This window comes from Anolis sagrei, chromosome 1 (genome assembly GCF_037176765.1).
Source record: "Anolis sagrei isolate rAnoSag1 chromosome 1, rAnoSag1.mat, whole genome shotgun sequence".
Classification (NCBI taxonomy): domain Eukaryota; kingdom Metazoa; phylum Chordata; class Lepidosauria; order Squamata; family Dactyloidae; genus Anolis; species Anolis sagrei.
The window spans coordinates 16298584-16320516 of record NC_090021.1 but is presented as its reverse complement, the minus strand read 5'-3'; the positions used below and the strand labels follow the sequence as shown (position 1 = coordinate 16320516).

At 43.0% G+C, this 21933-nt stretch overlaps 1 protein-coding gene across 1 annotated transcript in view; it reads right to left on the bottom strand.

The window, feature by feature from the left end:
- Window positions 1-1199: 1199 nt before the first annotated feature.
- The window catches only part of MTIF2 (mitochondrial translational initiation factor 2), a 36144-nt gene continuing 15410 nt past the window's right edge, over window positions 1200-21933 (bottom strand). Inside the window, exons 6-14 of the mRNA XM_060754582.2 lie at window positions 19725-19901; window positions 19342-19481; window positions 17659-17783; window positions 13640-13844; window positions 12385-12637; window positions 9796-9936; window positions 5897-6061; window positions 3672-3812; window positions 1200-1820 (exon numbers count right to left, since the gene is read on the bottom strand). Coding sequence (XP_060610565.2) covers window positions 1651-1820; window positions 3672-3812; window positions 5897-6061; window positions 9796-9936; window positions 12385-12637; window positions 13640-13844; window positions 17659-17783; window positions 19342-19481; window positions 19725-19901 — 1517 coding nt within the window. The 3' untranslated portion in view covers window positions 1200-1650. The remainder of the gene's footprint in view (window positions 1821-3671; window positions 3813-5896; window positions 6062-9795; window positions 9937-12384; window positions 12638-13639; window positions 13845-17658; window positions 17784-19341; window positions 19482-19724; window positions 19902-21933) is intronic.

Below are 21933 nucleotides of genomic sequence, written 5' to 3'. Positions count from 1 at the left end.
GGAAATCCCCTTTCTTACTTAGGCAATCCCTCATAGCTCGAGGATGATGGTCCTCCAAGTGATGTGTCTTAGTGGTGGGTCCATAGGCAGCTGTGGAGCCCTATTGATCCTCATGTTCTCCCACAGTGAGGTCATCAGTTTCCAAGTGGAAGGCGGTCCTGGTCAGAGTTGGCTTGAAACGCCTTCCTCTTGGCATGTTTCTCCCTACACTCGTGCCGCTTTGAATCCTGCAGCACTGCTGGTCACAGCTGACTTCCAGTGCGAGCGCTTAAGGGCCAAGGCTTCCCAGTTCTCGTTATCTATGCCACAGTTTTTTAGGTTGGCTTTAAGCCCATCTTTAAATCTCCTTTCCTATCTACCAACATTATGTTTCCCATTCTTGAGTTGGGAGTAGAGTAATTGCTTTGGGAGATGGTGATTGGGCATTCAGACAATGTGGCCAGTCCAGCAGAGTTGAGGGCAGAGGAGCATCGTTTTGATGCTGATGGTCTTTGTTTCTTCCAGCACGACATTTGTCCCCCTGTCTTCCCAAGAGATTTGCAGCACTTTTCGGAGGCAACGCTGAAAACATGCAAGTGTTAGTAGAGCATTAGGTTACCTTCTACGGGGAGGTAATGGTGCTGCATAAAGTCATGCATACAATCATGCTGGCCACATGATCTTGGAGGTGTCTACAGACAAGGTCAGCTCTTTGGCTTAGATGGAGATGATCTCCACCCCACAGACTTGGGCACGACTAGAAACCTTTACCTATTTAGGACTAGTTTAGTGAAAACCAGTGTAATGATTTGTGTGTTGGGCTATGGCTTGGAAGACCAGGGTTTGAATCCTCTTGGCTTATGGAAATCCATTGGAGAATTCACAATCTTTTAACCTAAGAGCATGGCAAAGGCAAATTCCCTCTAAATAAATCTTGCCAAGAAAACTCATTTATAAGGTCTGCATAACCTGGAAATGACTTGAAGGGACATAACGATTTGGTAGTAAAATGAAAACATGGGACAGAATGGCTGTTAAGTCTCTTACTCCATTTTTCCTTGCTTTATAAAAGAGAAAATTAATTAGCCCCAAGCCCAAGAACCTGCGGAGCCAAATATACAACCTGTGATGGGGATTATATCTATAAGTGTTCTAAATCCGTGATTTTGTGAATGTCTCAAATGGTTTTAAAACACAAAAATCAGAACTTTGGGGCAGCCTTGATGATCCATTTTCTGTTTAATTTGTTAACAGGCCGATAAGCGCACCAAAATGTGTCTCTTAAGTCCGCCTGATTGTAAACACAATTACTTTGTACTTCTAACAAAGTACACAGAGTCTGTGCTAGCACAAAGCATCATTTCATCTCCTCTGATGACAAACCTTGCATTTTATATGGCAGGCACGGGTGAACTTGGGCCCTCCAGGTGTTTTGGACTTCAACTCCCACCATTCCTAACAGCCTCAGGCCCTTTCCTTTTCCCCCTCAGCCGCTTAAGGAAAGGGCCTGAGGCTGTTAGGAATGGTGGGAGTTGAAGTCCAAAACACCTGGAAGGCCCAGGTTTGCCCATACCTGTTCTATGGCATTGTTTACCACAGAGTATGCAAAAAATGGCATGTTGACCATAATCCACTTGTCTCGGTCCATCATTTCGAAACTTCGCTTATGATTTAAAATCCTGGGTCCCAAGAAATTTTCTGCGCAACTTCCTTCTCCCCGAAACAAACGATTTCATCTCCAACCTCAAACTGGATGTTCTTTTCAAAATTGAGTCCACAATCCATGCCAGTCTTGACCACAGAGATGTCGTCCTTGTGGTGTTTCAGTGACGACAAGGGCCCTAGGCAAAACAGATATAAATAAGCAAGAATGGAAGAGTGGAGAATTCAACAATTTAAACAGAGGCTGGATGGCCATCTGTCAGGGGTGATTTAAATGCAATATTCCTGCTTCTTGGCAGGGGGTTGGACTGGATGGCCCATGAGGTCTCTTCCAACTCTATGATTCTATATCTACATATCTATATATCTTCTATCTATATATACCTAATAAAATTGAAAATACGTATGCATGTGGCTGGGGTGTCCACTTCCAAAGATAGGCTCCTGCTTCCACAAACAGCTTTAACCTACAGATGTCTTCCTGCATTCCCAGCTATACTGCATCTCTTTCAAAGCCAAATCCAATCTAAACCTTCCATATCGAGAAACCCCCAGTCAATCCGCTCACAACATGCCTTGCTTGTTATAAGATAGAAGGCCTTCACAACATTGCCCACCCCCTGCAATATAGCCCAGAAATTGTACAATAATACATTACCAAAAAACCATACACGCAATTTGGTGGTTCCATAACTAGAATGCAAGGGCATGAGTAAACAGATACTTTTAAGAGCTGAGTGGTTCTGATTCAAAGGAAAGACAATCAAATCCTTTCCTGAGAATTAAGCAATTCTAATTACAGGATGGGATGAAATTATACAGTACAGAGTTGTCCAAATCTTTGTGACCTTTTCAGCTGGCAAACGGAGCATGTTAGGCATAGGCAAAGTTCGGCCCTCCAGGTGTTTTGCACTTCCAACTCCCACAATTCCTAACAGCCGGTATTGTTAAGAATGTTAGGAACCATACGAGAAGCTCGGCCTGTCATTGAACATCGAGAAAACCAAAGTACTCTTCAAGCACTTACCAGCCAATCCCTCTCCAATACCAGAAATACACCTTAATGGTGTAACATTAGAAAATGTTGATAATTTCTGCTACCTCTCCACAAAACTCAACATTGACGCTGAAATACAACTCCGCCTGAGCTCTGCAAGTACAGCATTCTTCTGAATGAAGCAGAGCGTGTTTGAGGACCAGGACATCTGTAGGGATACCAAGGTGCTTGTTTATAAAGCTACTGTCCTCCCAACCCTGCTATATGCCTGCGGGACATGGACTGTCTATAGATGTCAGACTCAACTCCTAGAACAATTCCATCAGTGCTGCCTCCGGAAAATCCTGCAAATCTCTTGGGAAGACAAGCGGGCAAATGTCAATGTGCTGGAAGAAGCAAAGACCACCAGCATTGCAGCGATGGTCCTCCGCCATCAACTCCGCTGGACCGGCCACGTTGTCCGGATGCCCAACCTCCGTCTCCCAAGGCAGTTGCTCTACTCCGAACTCAAGAACAGAAAATGGAATGTTGGTGGACAGGAAAAGAGTTTTAAGGATGGCCTCAAAGCCAAACTTAAAAACTCTGGCATAGACACTGAGAACTGGGAAGCCCTGGCCCTTGAGCGCTTGAGCTGAAGGTCAGCTGTGACCAGCAGTGCTGTAGAATTTGAAGAGGCATGAATGGAGGGCAAAAGGGAGAAACGTCAAGTCAACCCCAACTGCGACCACCTTCCACCCGGAAACCAATCCCCTAACTGCAGGAGAACATGCAGGTCAAGAATAGGGCTCCACAGTCACCTATGGACCCACCAGTACACTGATCTTGGAAGACTATCCTACTCGGACAACGAGGGATTGCCTAAGTAAGTAAGTAGTAAGTTGAAGTCCAAAACACCTGGAGGGCCAACTTTTACCCATGCCTCATGTACAAGAAAGCAGATATAAATTCTCTCAAGTCATGCAGCATCTTTGACTAATAAAGCTGTGACAATCTAACCCAAAAAAGCTGAATAACCATTATATCTTTTACTCACCTGTCCAAATCATTTCACCGTTCCGAATTAATTTAAACTTCATTTTTCTGTCTAATAGCCCCTTCTGTACTCTGCAGCCAGCTACAGGGATTTTATTTTTTCCTACTGTGACATCAAAGGTGGCGAGCACAACGGCTTCTCCTAGGGAATATGGGAAAGAATCGTGGGAATCAATTATTTCAAAAATATCTTGGCATTTTGCTCCTGTAAAGGAAAGAAACAGCTGACTCCAGTCTATATGCATACACATTCAAAGCCTTACAAAGAAAAAAATTGAAAGAGTAGTCTGGGAGGAATTTGATGGACAGCCTATGCTTAGCAGTCTCCCAGGAAATGGATAACCAAAGTCCTTCAAAGTATAATATCTCAGCCAGGCTTTTCAGATACCTCTGGAAAAGGTAGATTTGGGCAGTGTTTTATAACAAACCTTGGGTTGTATAAGTGTACAGGGTCTTCAAAGAGTTGTCTATAAATGTATTGAAATGTTCTAAATGGCTGAGCGTTCAACCAAAAACCTTTTTTTTGCCAATGGCTTTAAAAAGTTGGTACAACACAGGGAAAAATGCATCATAAAGGAAGGTGACTCTGTAGAAAAGTGATGTACTGTATTGTCATGTGATATGTTCTGCAGTTGATGGTGGTTGGTGATGAAAGGGTTAATGTAAGTATTAGTTCTAATGGGTTGAGTAATCTGCAAGTAAGAGTTCATGGATGAAAGCAATTAAGAGTGGAGGTATACAAGAGATAGGATGCAGCTGGGTGTTTCTGGATATAAGGAGCGAGCCTTGGAAATTATCTTTGGGAGAAAAGTATTTGTCATATTTTGGTGGTGGTGGATGCTGCTGGTTCTCCCCCAGGTTTCGGTATCCTGACCTATCTCCTGAACTCTTAGAATCCTGGAACCTTGAATCTTTGGACTGGCTGTTGACTACAGTAGACTCTTGATCCCTGGGCTTTGTTTACTGAATTCTCAGTGTTTGACCACTGGCCTGGACCTTTGACTACGGAGTTATCTTGAACCTGCAACAGTGTTTGCTATTTTTGTTTATTCTGTGCCTGAGTGCTATCTTTATGTTTTATATTTTGGACTATTAAAACTGCCAGAAAGTAAGTGCTGCTTTAATTAAATTGTTTTATGCAAACTGGGTTTTTGTTTGGTTCATCTCTGCCTCTGAATAAGGCAGAGCCCTGGCAATGTGACATGTATATAAGCCTAGTTTTTCAGCCCCTTTCTTAGGCTGAAAAAGCCCCATTCGGCTTATTCTCGGGTGAGGGTCCTGGCAGGAAGGCATGGGGGTGAAAAAAGGGTTTCTTTCGGTCCCACGCCTTCCTGCCAGAACCCTCGCCTCTCTGCACTGCAACACAGCTCTCTTTCCTCTTCCCCTCTCTCGTGCAGTACGCACCTTCCTCTCCTTCTCTTTCGGTGCAGAATCCACTTTTCTTGGGCCAGGCTTTAGCACAGCTGGTAAATCACCAGCAATGATAAGATCTACCAACTGAAAGCTTACCAGTTGAAAGCCCCGGGTCGGCATGAGCTCCTGACTGTCAGCCTAGCTTACTGTTTGTCTAAGAAGTTCAAAAACAGCTCATGCTGTAAGTAGAAAAATTAGGTATCGCTAAAACATGTGGGGGAGGTATTTTATGACACCATAAAGAAAAAGATCTGAAAATGTCCAGCAACCAAAGGGAAAAAGTCCAGATAGCTCTTCATCATAGAGAATGGAGCAACAGAACCCTCCTGTGGCTGGATCCAAGCACAACCTCCAAGGCACCGAAAAACTGGATGTTGACACAACATACCTTCTTTCTGTTCTGTCTCTGTCCTGTCTATCCAAAACAGCATTGAACATTTGCTGTGTATGTGTACTGCGATCTGCCCTGAGTCCCCTTGGGGAGATAGGGCGGAATATAATTAAAGCGTTATTATTATTCCTCTCCTTTTCTCTCAGTCTTTCCCACTTTTCCTTTTTCATATACACACAGCATTTTCCCCAAAATGTACAGTTAAAATAAACTATGGTGATTATAGGAAGGCTACGTAAGCACATTTACATTGAAGGTTAGAATAATGATTTAATCAGAGTTGAACAGTCTTATCTTAAATATATAAATATTCAAAACATTTAACCTACTGATGCCTCAATTAATGTAATTTTATTGGTATCTACTTTTACCAGTAGCTGCTGCATTTCCCACCCAGCGGCACATGCAATTCAATGGTGTACCTATTACATGCTCTTCCACGGAATGGGGCAAAGTGCGGCTGAGTTCCTCCTGCAAGTCTTCAATGAGTCGGTAGATGATGTTGTGCATTTTTATCTGTATTCCTTTCTTAGCAGCCAGCTTCTGAACAGTTTTATTGGCATTCACATTGAACCCATATATAATGCCTGGAAAACCAACAAAGATTGAAATCATTTTCTTTTGAAAAGGTACTAAGGAATGCCTTAAGGAAAGATGGACAACATTTCTACATCAAGAAAAACTGATTGTTGCATGCCTAATAAACTATGCTGATGACAACGTCATCTGTGCGCATTCAGAGAAAGACCTACAAGCCACTCTAAACACCTTTGCAGAAGCATACGAGAAGCTCGGCCTGTCACTGAACATCGAGAAAACTGAAGTGGCGTTCAAGCAGACCAGCCAATCCCTCTGTGATGCCAGAAATACAGCTTAATGGTGTAACATTAGAAAATGTTGACCATTTACGCGATCTTGGCAGCCACCTCTCCACAAAAGTCAACATTGACACTGAAATACAACATCACCTGAGCTCTGCGGGTGCAGCATTTTTCCAAATGAAGCACAGAGTGTTTGAGGACCGGGACATCTGTAGGGATACCAAGGTACTTGTTTATAAAGCTATTGTCCTCCCAACCCTGCTCTATGCCTGTGAAACGTGGACTATCTACAGACGTCACATGCAACTCCTGGAACGATTCCATCAGTGTTGCCTCCCAAAAAGCCTGCAAATCTCTTGGGAAGACAGGCAGACAAATGTCAGCGTGCTGGAAGAAGCAAAGACGACCAGCACTGAAGCGATGGTCCTCCGCCATCAACTCAGCTGGACTGGCCACATTGTCCGAATGTCCGATCACCGTCTCCCAAAGCAGTTGCTCTACTCCGAACTCAAGAATGGAAAACGGAATGTTGGTGGACAGGAAAAGAGATTTAAAGATGGGCTCAAAGCCAACCTTAAAAACTCTGGCATAGACAACTGGGAAGCTCTGTCCCTTGAGTGCTCTAGCTGGAGTTCAGCTGTGACCAGCAGTGCTGTAAAATTTGAAGAGGCACGAATGGAGGGCGAAAGAGAAAAACGTGCAAAGAGGAAGGTGTGTCAAGCCAAAGCTGACCGAGACCACCTCCCACCTGGAAATCGATGCCCTCACCACAGGAGAACATGCAGATCAAGAATAGAGCTCCACAGTCACCCTGGACCCACCTCCAGTATACCAATCTTGGAAGACAATCCTACTCGGACAACGAGGGATTGCCTAAGTAAGTAATAAACTATGCACACTTGGAGATGTTTACGTCTTGTTCATAGAATCATAGAGTTGGAAGGGCCATCCAGTCCAACCTCCTTCTATGTAAGCAATATTAGGATATGGATTATGACCTGTTAGGATCATAACCTATTGGGTAGCAGAGTTTCGGAAGTGTTCCTTTAGTTTATTGGGTAATGGATGATCACTGGGCACATAAATATCTTGTTTCTATTCAAGCTCTCAGCAGACAAAGATTCAAGTAAATATGTTTGTTTTACTCACAACTTCATGTATTTAAATATACAGGCCCATTTCTTAAAACATTTCAGTTTGTATCTTTAACTTATAGTCTTTATCAGTCGCTCCAAAACTATATTGCTCTGTTCAGCTCTCTTTCATAAAGGTCTACTTCCAAGGGACTCAACTGACTTCTAACTTCCAACACTGACTTCTGTACTCAAACTGACTCAAGCCTCAACTGTTATTTCTCAACTCTCATCCTTTTAAAACTGCATTCTAAACAGTCAGTGAACTAGTCACATGGTCTGTGCAGCCCCTCCCACTGCCTCAAGTATATAGAGCTAAGGAAACTGCAAACCAAAGAAGACATACACTTCAGGAAATAAATGACATATTATAAACAGACAAAACATTAAATAGAGGAGGCTTGAGAAGGTTGCTATTTCCAACAGGAACACACAATCAAAGCATTCCTAACAGATGGCCATCCAGCCTCTGCTTAAAAACTTCCAGAGGAGACTCCACCAGACTCCCAGGCAGCGGTATATTCCACCGTTGAACAGCTCTTACCATCAGAAGTAAGAGGTAGACTCTTTTTCTGAAATTTTAACCCATTGCTCCATTGTGACTTGGTCTCTAGAGCTGCAGAAAACAAGCTTGCCCTCTCCTCAATGTTACATCCTTTCAGATATTCAAGCATGCCCCTTCTTAACCTTCCCTTTTTCTGATTTATTCTTCTATTGCAAATCTCAGAGAGAGAAGCTTTGGCCAGAAGAAATCCTACCAAACACAATTTTAAGTTGTGGTATCACATCACTCATTGTAGTTTGCATGCTACACAAAGCCAAGGTTAAGCAGTGTATTCATGGATCACTTTCAATCATCCCAAAGAATCACCAAGCTTCAGCACACCTCACCTTCCTTCTTCCTTTATAAATATGCAAACCTGACATTTTCTTGCGTTTTCTGATGCTTGCCCAGGGAGCATGAATAAGTCATGTTTCCTGCTACACACAAAGAAGCCCGTACTCTCAAACCCATTTTCACCGCAATTAGAGTTGGAGAATTTTTTATGAAAGGAGGAAGATGATGGGTGACCTTTCCAAGATACTAACATTTCTGCCCTGGATTCTCACCATCTGCAGTCAAGACACAACCTGCAGAAATCCATTTTCTAAAAACGTGCAGAAGTCCATTTTCTAAAAATCACACTCAACATAACTCTTATTATTTCTTGCTACTCGTTCAATCCGATTTCTGGTGACAATGATATGTCATTGCCGACTTAGTCTGACTCTCAGGTTATTTATTTATTTATTGTGTCATCCACAACCAGAACATTGTATTACATTTCTAACAGAACAAAATAAACGAACAGATTAAAAAAACACAGATTTTGCAAACTTGGTAGTTGGTTAAATGTCTTTTGACCAGTATCTGGCCACTTGGAGTGCCTCTGGTGTTGCCGCAAGAAGGTCCTCCATCGTGCATGTGGCAGGGCTCAGGTTGCATTGCAGCAGGTGGTCAGTGGTTTGCTCTTCTCCACACTCGCATGTCGTGGATTCCACTTTGTAGCCACCTTTCTTAAGATTGACTCTGCATCTCGTGGTGCCAGAGCGCAGTCTGTTCAGCGCCTTCCAAGTCTCCCAGTCTTCTGTGTGCCCAGGGGGGAGTCTCTCATCTGGTATCACCCACGGATTGAGGTGCTGGGTTTGAGCCTGCCACTTTTGGACTCTCGCTTGCTGAGGTGTTCCAGCGAGTGTCTCTGTAGATCTAAGAAAACTATTTCTTGATTTAAGTCGTTGACGTGCTGGCTGATACCCAAACAAGGGATGAGCTGGAGATGTCTCTGCCTTGGTCCTTTCACTATTGGCTGCAACTATTGGCTGCAATAGTGACTCTCAGGTGAACCTAACACACGGTTTTCTAGGCACAATTTAATCAGAGGGGGTTTGCTTTTGCCTTCCTCTGAGGCTGAGAGAGTGTCGCATGCTCACTGAGGTTGCATGTTTGAGCAGGGATTTGAACCCTGGTCTCCAGAGTTGAAATTCAACATTCAAATCATTACACCAACTATACAAGAAAATGTGCAGTATCTCAATCCTACATCCCTTAAATTCAGAAATAAGGATGGTTTACATCCATAAAGCAGAAATGTATGCCCATCGTAAGACACAACATATCCATTTAGTCCCAGGCTGAAATGATACTGCTGAAGAGGAAAAGATGCTGCCTTCACATTTCCCTCGCAATTTTCAGGCCACTTTGTACAAACTTGAACTCATTATCAATCTGTTAATGACTAGAAAGCCCAAAATCAAAAGGTTTCACCTATTTAGCAAACTAAACTACCTGCTTTTCATAACCAGGGATGTCAAAAGGTCTCCTCTTACCTTTAAATGTCTCTGCGAGGTGTATGTCACTTTCACCAATGTCCCCAACCCCAAACTGTATGACATCTAATTCACACTCCTCGTCCGCATCGTAAGTATCCAGGATGTTCAGAATGGCTTCCACGGATCCATCTACATCGCCTGCATGGACCAAGAGGCGTCATCAGTTTGAGTGTATAAGAATCTAATCTCATGCTCACAAGGAATATTGTATCATCTACTTAAAACTGCTAGTAATGTGTGCTAGAAAGGTTAGAAATGAATAGTTCCTGTTCCAAATGAACAGGAACTGAGGAATGAATCTGACATTCCATGTGGATTTTGTCTTACTTCTATAAGGAAAAAAAATCTAGATATTCCATCCAATTGACTTAAATGCTGTTGTGCAATTAGATGGAGGGTCCTCAGGCACAAAACATAGAATCATATAATAATAGAGTTGGAAAAGACCACATGGGCCATCTAGTCCAATCCCCTGTTTTGCAAGACAGCACAATCTAAGTACCCCATGACAGATGGCCAACAAGCCTCTGCTTAAAAGCCTCCATAGAAAGAGCTGTCAGAAATATTAAAAATTAACTAGGTCAAACACTGAAAGGGTTAAATGGATGCAATAACTCAGCCAAACCTGTAGTTCAATATAAGCAGGCATGTCTGTAGTTTAGAGAAGCCTCAGTGTTAGTAGCCTTCAGTCAGAGAGAGGCCTCAGTGTGAGGTAGGCCTCAGTGTGAGAAGGCCTGCTGTGAGAAACTTCAGTGAGATAAGCCCCAGGTTGAAGGCCTCAAGTGTAAAGCCCTGTGTGTGAAATGAGAACTACCACTCCTCTTGGTGTTCCCCCAGCAACAGCAATGGTATCCCTCTGGGCAGCTAAACCAGGAAACCCCAACTGGATGGCCCCCCACGAGGGTCTTCCTCCAGGGGCAAACCAAGAATGGGCAACTTGGAAGTCCCTGAACAGACTCAGAAGTGGAGTGGGCAACCTGGCAAAATGGCACTACTTAACAAAATCCCAAACCTTGTGTGACTGTGGAGCAGAACAGACAACTCCGCATCTGTATGCTTGTCCACTATGCCCTGCCTCATGTACAGAGGAGGAATTATTGGAGGCTATGGACAATGCCGTTGCTGTTGCTCATTTTTGGTCAAAAGATATTTAGCAGCCTGCGTGCCTTCAATTTTTATCAATTTTATACTAATTTATGCAATGCTTTTGATACAAAATAAATAAATAACAATTTATGTATGTGCCTGTATCTTTTAAAAGGAGTTGGTTTAGCTGATTTAGCTGGTTTAACAGCCGGTAGGCTGTTAGAAATTGTGGGAGTTGAAGTCCAAAACACCTGGAGGGCCCAAGTTTGCCCATGCTTGCACTAGTAGGATACAGATCAGCTCCCAGCTGCTCTATACTACAGATCTCTGTCCGCACACAGGATTAGAAGGACAACCATCAAGTTTGCAGACGACACCAAATTGGGAGGGAGAGCCAATACTCCAGAAGACAGGAGCAGAATTCAAAACAAACTTAACAGATTAGAGATGATTGGCCAAAACTAACAAAATGAAGTTCAACAGGGACAAATGCAAGATACTCCACTTAGGCAGAAAAAGTAAAATGAAAAGATACAGAATGGGGGACGCCTGGCTCGAGAGCAGTACATGTGAATAATAATAATAATAATAATAATAATAATAACTTTATTTGTACCCCGCTACCATCTCCCCAAGGGACTTGGTGCGGCTTACATGAGGCCAAACCCACAGGACATCAATAAACAAAGGCAATAACAAATAATCAATACAAACAGTTAAAATAAAACTCAAAAACAAAAATACACAATAAACAATAACAATAACATATAACATTTAAAAGATCTTGGAGTCCTCGTGGGGAACAAGTTCAACATGAGCCAACAATGTCATGCAGTGGTAAAAAAATCCCAATGGGATTTTGGCCTGCATCAATAGGATTATAGTGTCTAGATCCAGGGAAGTCATGCTACTCCTCTATTCTGCCTTGGTTAGACCACACCTGGGATATTGTGTCCAATTTTGGGCACCAAAATTGAAGAGAGATGTTGACAAGCTGGAATATGTCCAGAGGAGGGTGACTAAAATGATCAAGGGTCTGGAAAACAAGCCCTATGAGGAGTGGCTTAAAGAGCTGGGCATGTTTAGCCTGAAGAAGAGAAGGCTGAGAGGAGACATGATGAGGGCCATGTATAAATTTGTAAGGGGATGTCATAGGGAGGAGGGAGCAAGCATGTTTTCTGCTGCCCTCGAGACTAGGACATGGAATCATGGCTTCAAACTACAGGAAAGGAGATTCCATCTGAACATTAGGAAGAACTTCCTGACTGTGAAAGCTGTTCAGCAGTGGAACTCTCTGTCCCAGAGTGTGGTGGAAGCTTCTTCTTTGGAGGCTTTTAAGCTGAGGCTGGATGGCCATCTGTCGGGGGTGCTTTGATTGCAATTTTCCTGCTTCTTGGCAGAGGGTTGGACTGGATGGCCCATGAGGTCTCTTCCAACTCTATGATTCTATGATTTATAGGGAGAGGTGCACAAAACTAGCCAGGCCAAAACAGACCCTACCTTTGATGATGACTGGGAGCATGTTTTTGTCACTCTCCACCTTTTCTTTCGGTCGATGGGCCATGAGATGCCTTTTGGCTTTGAACAAAGCCGCTCTCCTCTGTTTCCAGGTCAGGTTGACCAGGCCTTCCCTCTCCTTCTTGTAGGCCTCCTGGTGTTCCTTTTCTTTTGCTTCGATGACCTCAAGATCCTTCTTGACCTTCTCTTGCTGCTCAGCATATATCCGCCACTCAATGACCTCACGAGCCCTTTGCTTGGAAGATGAAGAAGAACAACAAAAAGGATTCATAGGGATCGTGTGGCACCTTTCATACTAACAAGTTCTACAAGATCTCTTTGCATATTGATCCAAACATGACTGTGGCTTTGAACAAAAATAATTGTCTCTCTAGATCAGAATGGATTGTTCCACCTTAAAAGGTAAAGGTTTTCCCCTGGCATTAAGTCTAGTTGGTCTGACTCTGGAGGTTGGTGCTCATCTCCATTTCTAAGCATCTCCATTTCTAAGAACCAGCGTTGTCTGTAGACACCTCCAAGGTCATGTGGCCAGCATGGAAAGCCATTACCTTCTCACCAGAGTGGTTCCTATTGATCTACTCACATTTGCATGTTTTCGAACTGCTAGGTTGGTAGAAGGTGGGGCTAATAGTGGGAGCTCAGCCCGCTCCCCGGATTCGAACTGCCGATCTTTCGGTCAGCAAGTTCAGCAGCTCAGAGGTTTAACCTGCTGCGCCATTGGGGGCTCCATGTTAGGTTGTCATTAATGGCTTGGGATCTCCAGTTACTTTTCCATTTTGAAGAAGAGACACAGCACCCAATTCCTCCAATACCACTTTCCCTTTGAATGTTTCCATCCCACATTATTTCCCAGCCTCCAGATACTAAATGAAGACTGTGGGATAGCACCAGGACTGTGATGAGAAAGGTGGGGGGGGGGACATTGAGAGTTGAGAAGGGAGTAGTATAATCCTAGCAAGAGCCATCCTTTCATTTCTAAGAGACTTTACAATCAGAACTTAACGGCAATAATAACACGATTTTTTTCCTGGGTTATAAATCTTATTTCCTAGTTGATTCAATAATTAAAAAATGGAAAAAGTTTCTTAAACTGGGCCAAAATTTGCCCATTCTGGCACAAGTCATTTCACATTTACTTATTCTAGAAGACTGGATCACACATCTCGTCCCCCAATAACACTCTTCAAGCCTGGATATAATATGTATCCAGGGACAGAACTACACCTGGAGTCAATACCTCAGACTCGACTTCGAGAATTTCCTCTCCGGCTGAAGGCACCTCCTTCCACCCTACAATCTCCACCGGCATGCTTGGGGAGGCCGTTTCCATGGGGTTGCCATTCTCGTCGAACATCAGGCGCACTTTGGCCCAGCTTTTTCCTGCAACCAGAATACAGCCTTTTCTCAGAGTACCTCTTTGGATGATGGCAGTGGTCACTGGGCTGGGGTCGAGTGACGAGAGGAGAGGATAGTGGTTGGAGGAAAGGGAGAAAGAAGGAAAATGACATATAGTTTATTATATTTAAAATGCTAATAATATTATTGTGTGTGTGTGTGTGTGTGTGTATCGGCGCTTCATGCAGTCATGCCGGCCACATGACCTTGGAGGTGTCTATGGACAATGAAGGCTCTTCGGCTTAGAAATGGAGATGAGCACCACTCCCTAGTCGGATACGACTGGACTCCACGTCAAGGGAAAACCTCTACCTATGTATATATATCTTGTAAGCTGCTCTGAATCCCCTTTGGGGTGAGAAGGGCGACATATAAATGTCGTATATATACTAGCCGTCCTCTGCCACCCGTTGCTGTGGCCCACTCTGGTGGTCATGGGGGTTCTGTGTGGGAGGATTGACCCAATTTTATTGTTGGTGGGGTTCAGAATGCTCTGTGATTGTAGGTGAACTACAAATCTCAGCAACTACAACTCCCAAATGTCAAGAATCTATTTTCCCCAAACTCCCCCAGTGTTCACATTTGGGCATATTGAGTATTCGTGTAGAGTTTGGTCCAGATTCATCATTGTTGGAGTCCACAATGCTCTCTGGATGTAGGTGAACTACAACTCCAAAACCAGAGGACACTGCCCACCAAACCCTTCCAGTATTTTCTGTTGGTCATGGGAGAACTGTGTGCCAAGTTTGGTTCAATTCCATTGTTGGTGGGGTTCAGAATGCTTTTTTATTGTAGGTGAAGTATAAATCCCAGCAACTACAACTCCCAAATGACAAAATAAATTTTTTTGAGTGAAAGACATACATTGGGTTGTTTGGTGTCTTGTTTCCAAATTTAGTGTCAATTCATCCAGTGGTTTTTGAGTTCTGCTAATCCCACAAACGAACATATACATATACATATACATATACATATATATATACACACACACACACACCAAGTTGGTGTTTACTTTCAGTACATATTTTGGTAACTTCAGAAGCAATAATATGCAAGATTTGCAGTCATTTTCTTACTGCAAAGCTGGGAAGACCACAATAGCAAATGTAAAGCAACTCATTTCCCTCTGCAAATAACCTACTGATTAAATGTAGAGTACTGATCAACTCCAGCCAACACAATTAGGCTTGTTGTTGTTGTTCATTCGTTCAGTCGTCTCCGACTCTTCGTGACCTCATGGACCAGCCCACGCCAGAGCTCCCTGTCGGCCGTCACCACCCCCAGCTCCTTCAAGGTCAGTCCAGTCACTTCAAGGATGCCATCCATCCATCTTGCCCTTGGTCGGCCCCTCTTCCTTTTGCCTTCCACTTTCCCCAGCATAATTGTCTTCTCTAGGCTTTCCTGTCTCCTCATGATGTGGCCAAAGTACTTCAACTTTGTCTCTAGTATCTTTCCCTCCAGTGAGCAGTCGGGCTTTATTTCCTGGAGGATGGACTGGTTGGATCTTCTCGCAGTCCAAGGCACTCTCAGCACTTTCCTCCAACACCACAGCTCAAAAGCATCGATCTTCCTTCGCTCAGCCTTCCCGAAGGTCCAGCTCTCACATCCGTAGGTGACTACAGGGAATACCATGGCTTTGACTAGGCGGATCTTTGTTGCCAGTCTGATGTCTCTACTCTTTACTATTTTATCGAGACTGGACATTGCTCCCCTCCCAAGAAGGAAGCGTCTTCTGATTTCCTGGCCACAGTCTGCATCTGCAGTAATCTTTGCACCTAGAAATACAAAGTCTGTCACGGCCTCCACGGTTTCTCCCTCTATTTTCCAGTTGTCAATCATTCTTGTTGCCATAATCTTGGTTTTTTTGACGTTTAGCTGCAACCCAGCTTTTGCGCTTTCTTCTTTCACCTTGATTAGAAGGCTCCTCAGCTCCTCCTCGCTTTCGGCCATCAGAGTGGTGTCATCTGCATATCTGAGGTTGTTAATGTTTCTTCCAGCAATTTTCACCCCAGCTTTGCATTCATCAAGCCCCGCACATCGCATGATGTGTTCTGCATACAAGTTAAAAAGGTTGGGTGAGAGGATGCAGCCTTGCCGTACGCCTTTCCCAATCTTGAACCAGTCTGTTGTTCCTTGGTCAGTTCTTACAGTTGCTTCTTGGTCCTTGTACAGATTCCTCAGGAGAGAGACAAGGTGGCTTGGGATGCCCATCCCACTAAGAACTTGCCACAATTTATTATGATCCACACAGTCAAAGGCTTTAGAATAGTCAATGAAGCAGAAGTAGATGTTTTTCTGAAACTCCCTGCTTTTCTCCATTATCCAGCGGATATTGGCAATTTGGTCTCTCGTTCCTCTACCTTTTCTAAACCCAGCTTGAACATCTGGCAACTCTCGCTCCATGTATTGCTGGAGTCTTCCTTGCAGGATCTTGAGCATTACCTTACTGGCATGAGAAATAAGGGCCACTGTACGGAAGTTTGAGCAGTCTTTCGCATTTCCCTTTTTTGGTATGGGGATATAAGTTGATTTTTTCCAGTCTGATGGCCATTCTTGTGTTTTCCATATTTGCTGGCAAATGGCATGCATCACCTTGACAGCATCATCTTTTAAGATTTTAAACAGTTCAGCTGGGATCCCGTCGTCTCCTGCTGCCTTGTTGTTAGCAATGCTTCTTAAGGCCCATTCAACCTCACTCCTCAGGATGTCTGGTTCTAATTCATTCACCACACCGTCAAAACTATCCTCAATATTATTATCCTTCCTATACAGATCTTCTGTATAGTCTCGCCACCTTCTCTTGATCTCTTCAGCTTCTGTTAGGTCCCTGCCATCTTTGTTTCTTATCATGCCAATTTTTGCCTGAAATTTACCTCCAATGTTTCTAATTTTCTGGAAGAGGTCTCTTGTCCTTCCTATTCTGTTGTCTTCTTCCACTTCCATGCATTGCTTATTTAAAAATAGTTCCTTATCTCTTCTGGCTAACCTCTGGAATTGCGCATTTGACTGGGCATATCTCCCCTTATCCCTGTTTCCTTTTGCTTTCCTCCTTTCTTGGGCTACTTCCAGTGTCTCAGCAGACAACCATTTTGCCTTCTTGGTTTTCTTTTTCTTTGGGACGTACTTTGTTGCTGCCTCCTGAACAATGTCTCGGACTTCTGTCCATAGTTCTTCTGGGGCTCTGTTTACTAAATCTAGTCCTTCAAATCTGTTCTTCACTTCCACTGTATATTCGCTAGGAATGTTAGTGAGATCATATCTAACTGGTCTGTGTATTTTCCCTGATCTCTTTAGTTTTATTCTAAATTGGGCAATAAGAAGTTCGTGATCTGAGCTACAGTCAGCCCCAGGTCTTGTTTTCACCGACTGGATGGATGTCCGCCACCTTTGGCTGCAAAGGATGTAGTCAATCTGATTTCGGTGTTGACCGTCTGGAGAGGTCCACGTATAAAGCCGTCTTTTAGGTTGTTGGAAGAGAGTATTCGTTATACACAGCGAGTTTTCCTGGCAAAATTCTATCAGCCTGCGTCCCGCTTCATTTTGTTCTCCCAGACCATGCTTGCCTGTGATCCCTGTTGTCATTTGACTTCCCACCTTGGCATTCCAGTCTCCTGTAATGAAAATAATGTCTCTTTTTGGTGTATTATCCATTAGGCTTGGGAAGGCCTATTTAGAAATCGAGTGTATACAAAGACTTGTATGTTTTCATTAGCAAATACCACATCAGTAATCATTGGTTGGTATATTTAATAAAAAATATGTTTCTGAACCACTACTTTGTTGCAACTCCAATTCATTATTGGCCAGGGAAAGTGGAAATTGTGCTCTAGGAACACAAGATCTATTGTGCCGATGCCTTACCCTTTCCCTTTATCTGTGCGAGACTCCACTATGGTTCCTTCCACCAGGCCTGTGCAGTCTGCCTTCAGTTCCAGCACCTCCGCAAGAGCCACGGTTGCCTCGGCTAAAGCCATCAAATTGTCCCCCTGCACCAAACAAAAGTCACAGGAACATCCAGCAGTTGCCAATTAGTTTCCGTGCAAAGTGTTGGTTTTGACCCTTAAAGCCTTATATGATTTGGGTCTAAGTTACCTACAGGATTGCCTTATCCTTACTCCAGCCACCCAGAAACTGATTGGCAAACATCACCCAGAAGACCTTTTCATCTAGGTATTAACTAGGTATTTTTAATTACAAAAATGTGAGTCAAGCACTGAAAGGGTTAAATGGATGCAATGACTTAGCAAAAGCTGTAGTTCTATATGAGGGGTGTGCCTGTAGCTTAGTAGCCCTCAGTCTGTGAGAGGTCTCTGTGGAAGAAGGGTCACAGTGTGTTAGTAGGCCTCAGTATGAGTAGGCGTCACTGTCAGTTCACCTCAGTGGGAGAAGGCCTCAGTGGGAGAAGGACTCAGTGGGAGAAATGCCTCAGTGTGAGAAGGCCTCAGTGTGAGGTAGGCTTCAGTGTGTGAGGTACGCCTCGGTATGAGAAGGCTTCATGTGTGAATCCCCAGTGTGAAGGCTACTGTGTGTAAAAAGCTACTGTGTGAAGCTCTTGGGTAACTTCAGTGTGAGAAGAGGCTCTGTGAGAGCAAAGCTGTTTATCTGCATAAGAAAGAAGCCCAGCGTGGAAGCAAAGAAGGAAGTGTAAATAACTGTCATGTATCATGTTCTGCAATTGTTGATGGTTGGTGGTGGTAGACCTAGCAATTGGTGATGGAAGGGTTAATGTAAGTCTCAGTTCTAAAGGGTTGAGTAATCTGTAAGTAAGAGTTCATGGGTGAAAGTAATTAAGGATGGAGATATGCAAGAGACAGGCCGCAGCTGGGTGTTTCTGGATATAATGAGCTAGCCTTGGGACTGATCTTTCGGAGAAAAGTATTTGTCTTATTTTGGTGGTAGATGCTGCTGGTTTTCCCCCAGGTTTGTGGATTTTCGGTATCCTGACTTGTCTCCTGTACTTTTGGAACCCTGGAACTCTGAATTTCTGGACTGACTTCTGACTACAGCATAGACTCTTGATCCCTAGACCTGCTCATTGAACTCTCAGCGTATGACCACTGGTCTGGCCCTTTTGACTACAGTGTTATCTTGAACTTGCAACAGTGTTTGTTGTCAGTTTTTGTTTTATATTCTGTGGCTGAGTGCTATGTTTATGTTTCATATTTTGGACTATTAAAACAGCCAGAAAGTATGTGCTGTTTTAATTAAATTGTTTAGCACAAACTGGGAGTTTGTTTGGTTCATCTCTACCTGAATACGGCAGAGTCCTGGCATCATGACAATAACTTTTTGTGTATTATGGAAACCTTGTTCTTGTAAATAGTACAATCATATTATTTTACTACAAAGAAAAGCCTCCTATGAAAAAGATAACATTAGTCTGTGCGTTTTTATCATTTTGGGATACTATTGTTGGGTCACGCTGCTAAGTTACTCTGCTGTACATTTATGAAAAGGGTCTTTTGTTAATAAGCCCACTTGCCCAACAAAACCCACTTTGTTCCTACATTTTCCAAAGATGGCACTGAAGTTGGTTTGTCTTACCTTTAATGCAGATATATGGACAGTTTGAACATCTCCTCCATATTCTTCACAAACAACGTCATGAGCCAGTAGTTCCTTCTTCACTCTGTCTGGGTCGGCTGCAGGCTTGTCACATTTGTTGATGGCAACAATCACTGGAACTGAGAAAGGGAGAGAAGGTTGACAGTTAAAAGCATCCAGAGACTTTGCAACTTCACTGAGCAAAAGGACTTCGTTTTCATCATTTCAAAGAGAGCAACTCTACTGATATGGATCCACAATGTGGAATGGGGACCTAAGAAGGCCTGGGTGAACTACAGATTCAACAAGAGAAGATGGCTATGTATATAGTGTGAACAGGGATGCTTTCTGGCAACTTTTCTGGCGAAAGAAGCCTGGGGTACCTTTGGCATTTTTAGCATGCTGAATAGATTCCACCGTCTGCCTCATCACGCCATCTTCTGCCGCAATCACCAAGATGACAATGTCGGTGACGTGCGTCCCTCTTGCCCTCATGGCCGAGAAGGCAGCGTGGCCAGGGGTGTCCAGGAATGTTATCTTCTCCCCAGAAGGCAAATGCACTGCAAAAACAGAGCAGAACAAATGGAAGTGCACACAATCCCTTTTTACTTCACTCCTTGTACTATTTGCAAATGTTTTGCACAAAGGACTGCTTTCGACAAGGATTTAAGAATTCTTCTTAAAAGCTAAACCATCTTTCTGCTACTCGGTGGACTACAAACACCATCATTCAACTGACTGGGAGTGCTGGGAGTTTTAATCTAACATGTCTGAGATTAACTGGTGGAAAAAGCTGGGTTGAGCTTGGATTTCTACCAGCAAAGTCTGGTCATTGATAAAAATTAATTGATTGACTGAGCAAAGAAGTCTATTACAAAATATTTTGATTTACTGCAATCCCGTTAAACCATATGTCCTCCAGAAAAACAAATCTTTGCCTACAGTTTGTTCTAACTGAGTCTGTCTGCACTCTCATGTTCTACATCAGGCATGGGCAAAGTTCAACTCTCCAGGTGTTTTGGACCTCAACTCCCACGATTCCTAGGCTGTTAGGAATTGTGGGAGTTGAAGTCCAAACCACTTGGAAGGCCAAAGTTTGCCCATGCCTGCTCTGTAATTTATTTATTTATTTATGACATTTATATGCCACCCCAAAAGGGACTCAGAGAGGCTTACAAGATACATATACATACAATACATTATATTATTATCATAGTACAATATCAGTATTATATATTACTATATTGTACTATACCATTATATTGTATAATTATTCGTAATATTACATGTAATGTAAAACATACAATTATAATATCATATTATTATTATTAGTATATTGTATTACATTATAATATTATATATTATATCACTATATACACTATATCAGGGGTCCTCAAACTTTTTAAACAAAGGGCCAGGACACAGTCCCTCAAACTGTTGGAGGGCTGGATTATAATTTGGAGAAAAAAAAAAAGAATTCTTATGCAGACTGCACATATATTTGAAAAAAACACACTTAAAAACAATACAATAATTAAAATGAAGACCAATTTTAGCAAATATAAACTTATTTGTATTTCAATGGGAAGTGTGGGCCTGCTTTTGGTTGATGAGAAATTATTGTTATTGTTGTTGTTGTTGATGTTGTTGTGTGCTTTCAAGACATTCCAGAGTTAGGTTGACCCTGAGTGAGGCCCGGATAAATGACCTTGGAGGGCCGTATTTGGCCCTCGCGCCTTAGTTTGAGGACCCCTGCAATATATTATATTACATTACATTATATTATATGAAGTAATGAAGAAAGTAATTGTATTACATTATAACATTATAAATATTATATGTATATACAATATATTACATTACATTATATTATATGAAGTAATGAAGAAAGTGCCCACCCTGGACTTGTGTATGGAACTTTGATCTTCCTACCTCTGCCCTTCATAACTGATGGAGAAAGAGGAAACCAAAATAGTGTCTCACTATGTTCCCATAGGTAAAGGTAAAGGTTTGCCATTGACATAAAGTCTAGTCATGTCCGCCTCTGGGTGGTGGTGCTCATCTCCATTTCTAAGCCATAGAGCCAGCGTTGTCCATAGACACCTCCAAGATCATGTGGCTAGCATGACTGCATGGTGTGCAATTATCTTCCCACAGAAGAAATATCTACTGATGTACACACATTTGCATGTTTTCGAACTGTTTGGTTGGCAGAAGCTGGGCCTAACAGCGGGAGCTCATCTCGCTCCCCGGATTCATACTACTGACCTTTCGGTCAGCAAATTCAGCAGTTTTGCAGTTTAACCCGCTGCACCACCAGGGGGCCTTAGTTAAATCGCTGAATCGTCCTTTGACACCTCTGACAACCCCATCAGAGGATGTAATCCTTTCACTTAATGAGACATGACGCATTATCACAGGGTGTCTGCGCCCTATACCACTGGAGGAATTACACTGTTGAGCTGGTATTGCACCACCTGACATCCTTTGGGAAGTAGTAACCAATAGTGAAAGGACCAAGGCAGTGACATCTCCAGCTCATCCCTTGTTTGGGTATCAGCCAGCACATCAACGACTTAAATCAAGAAATAG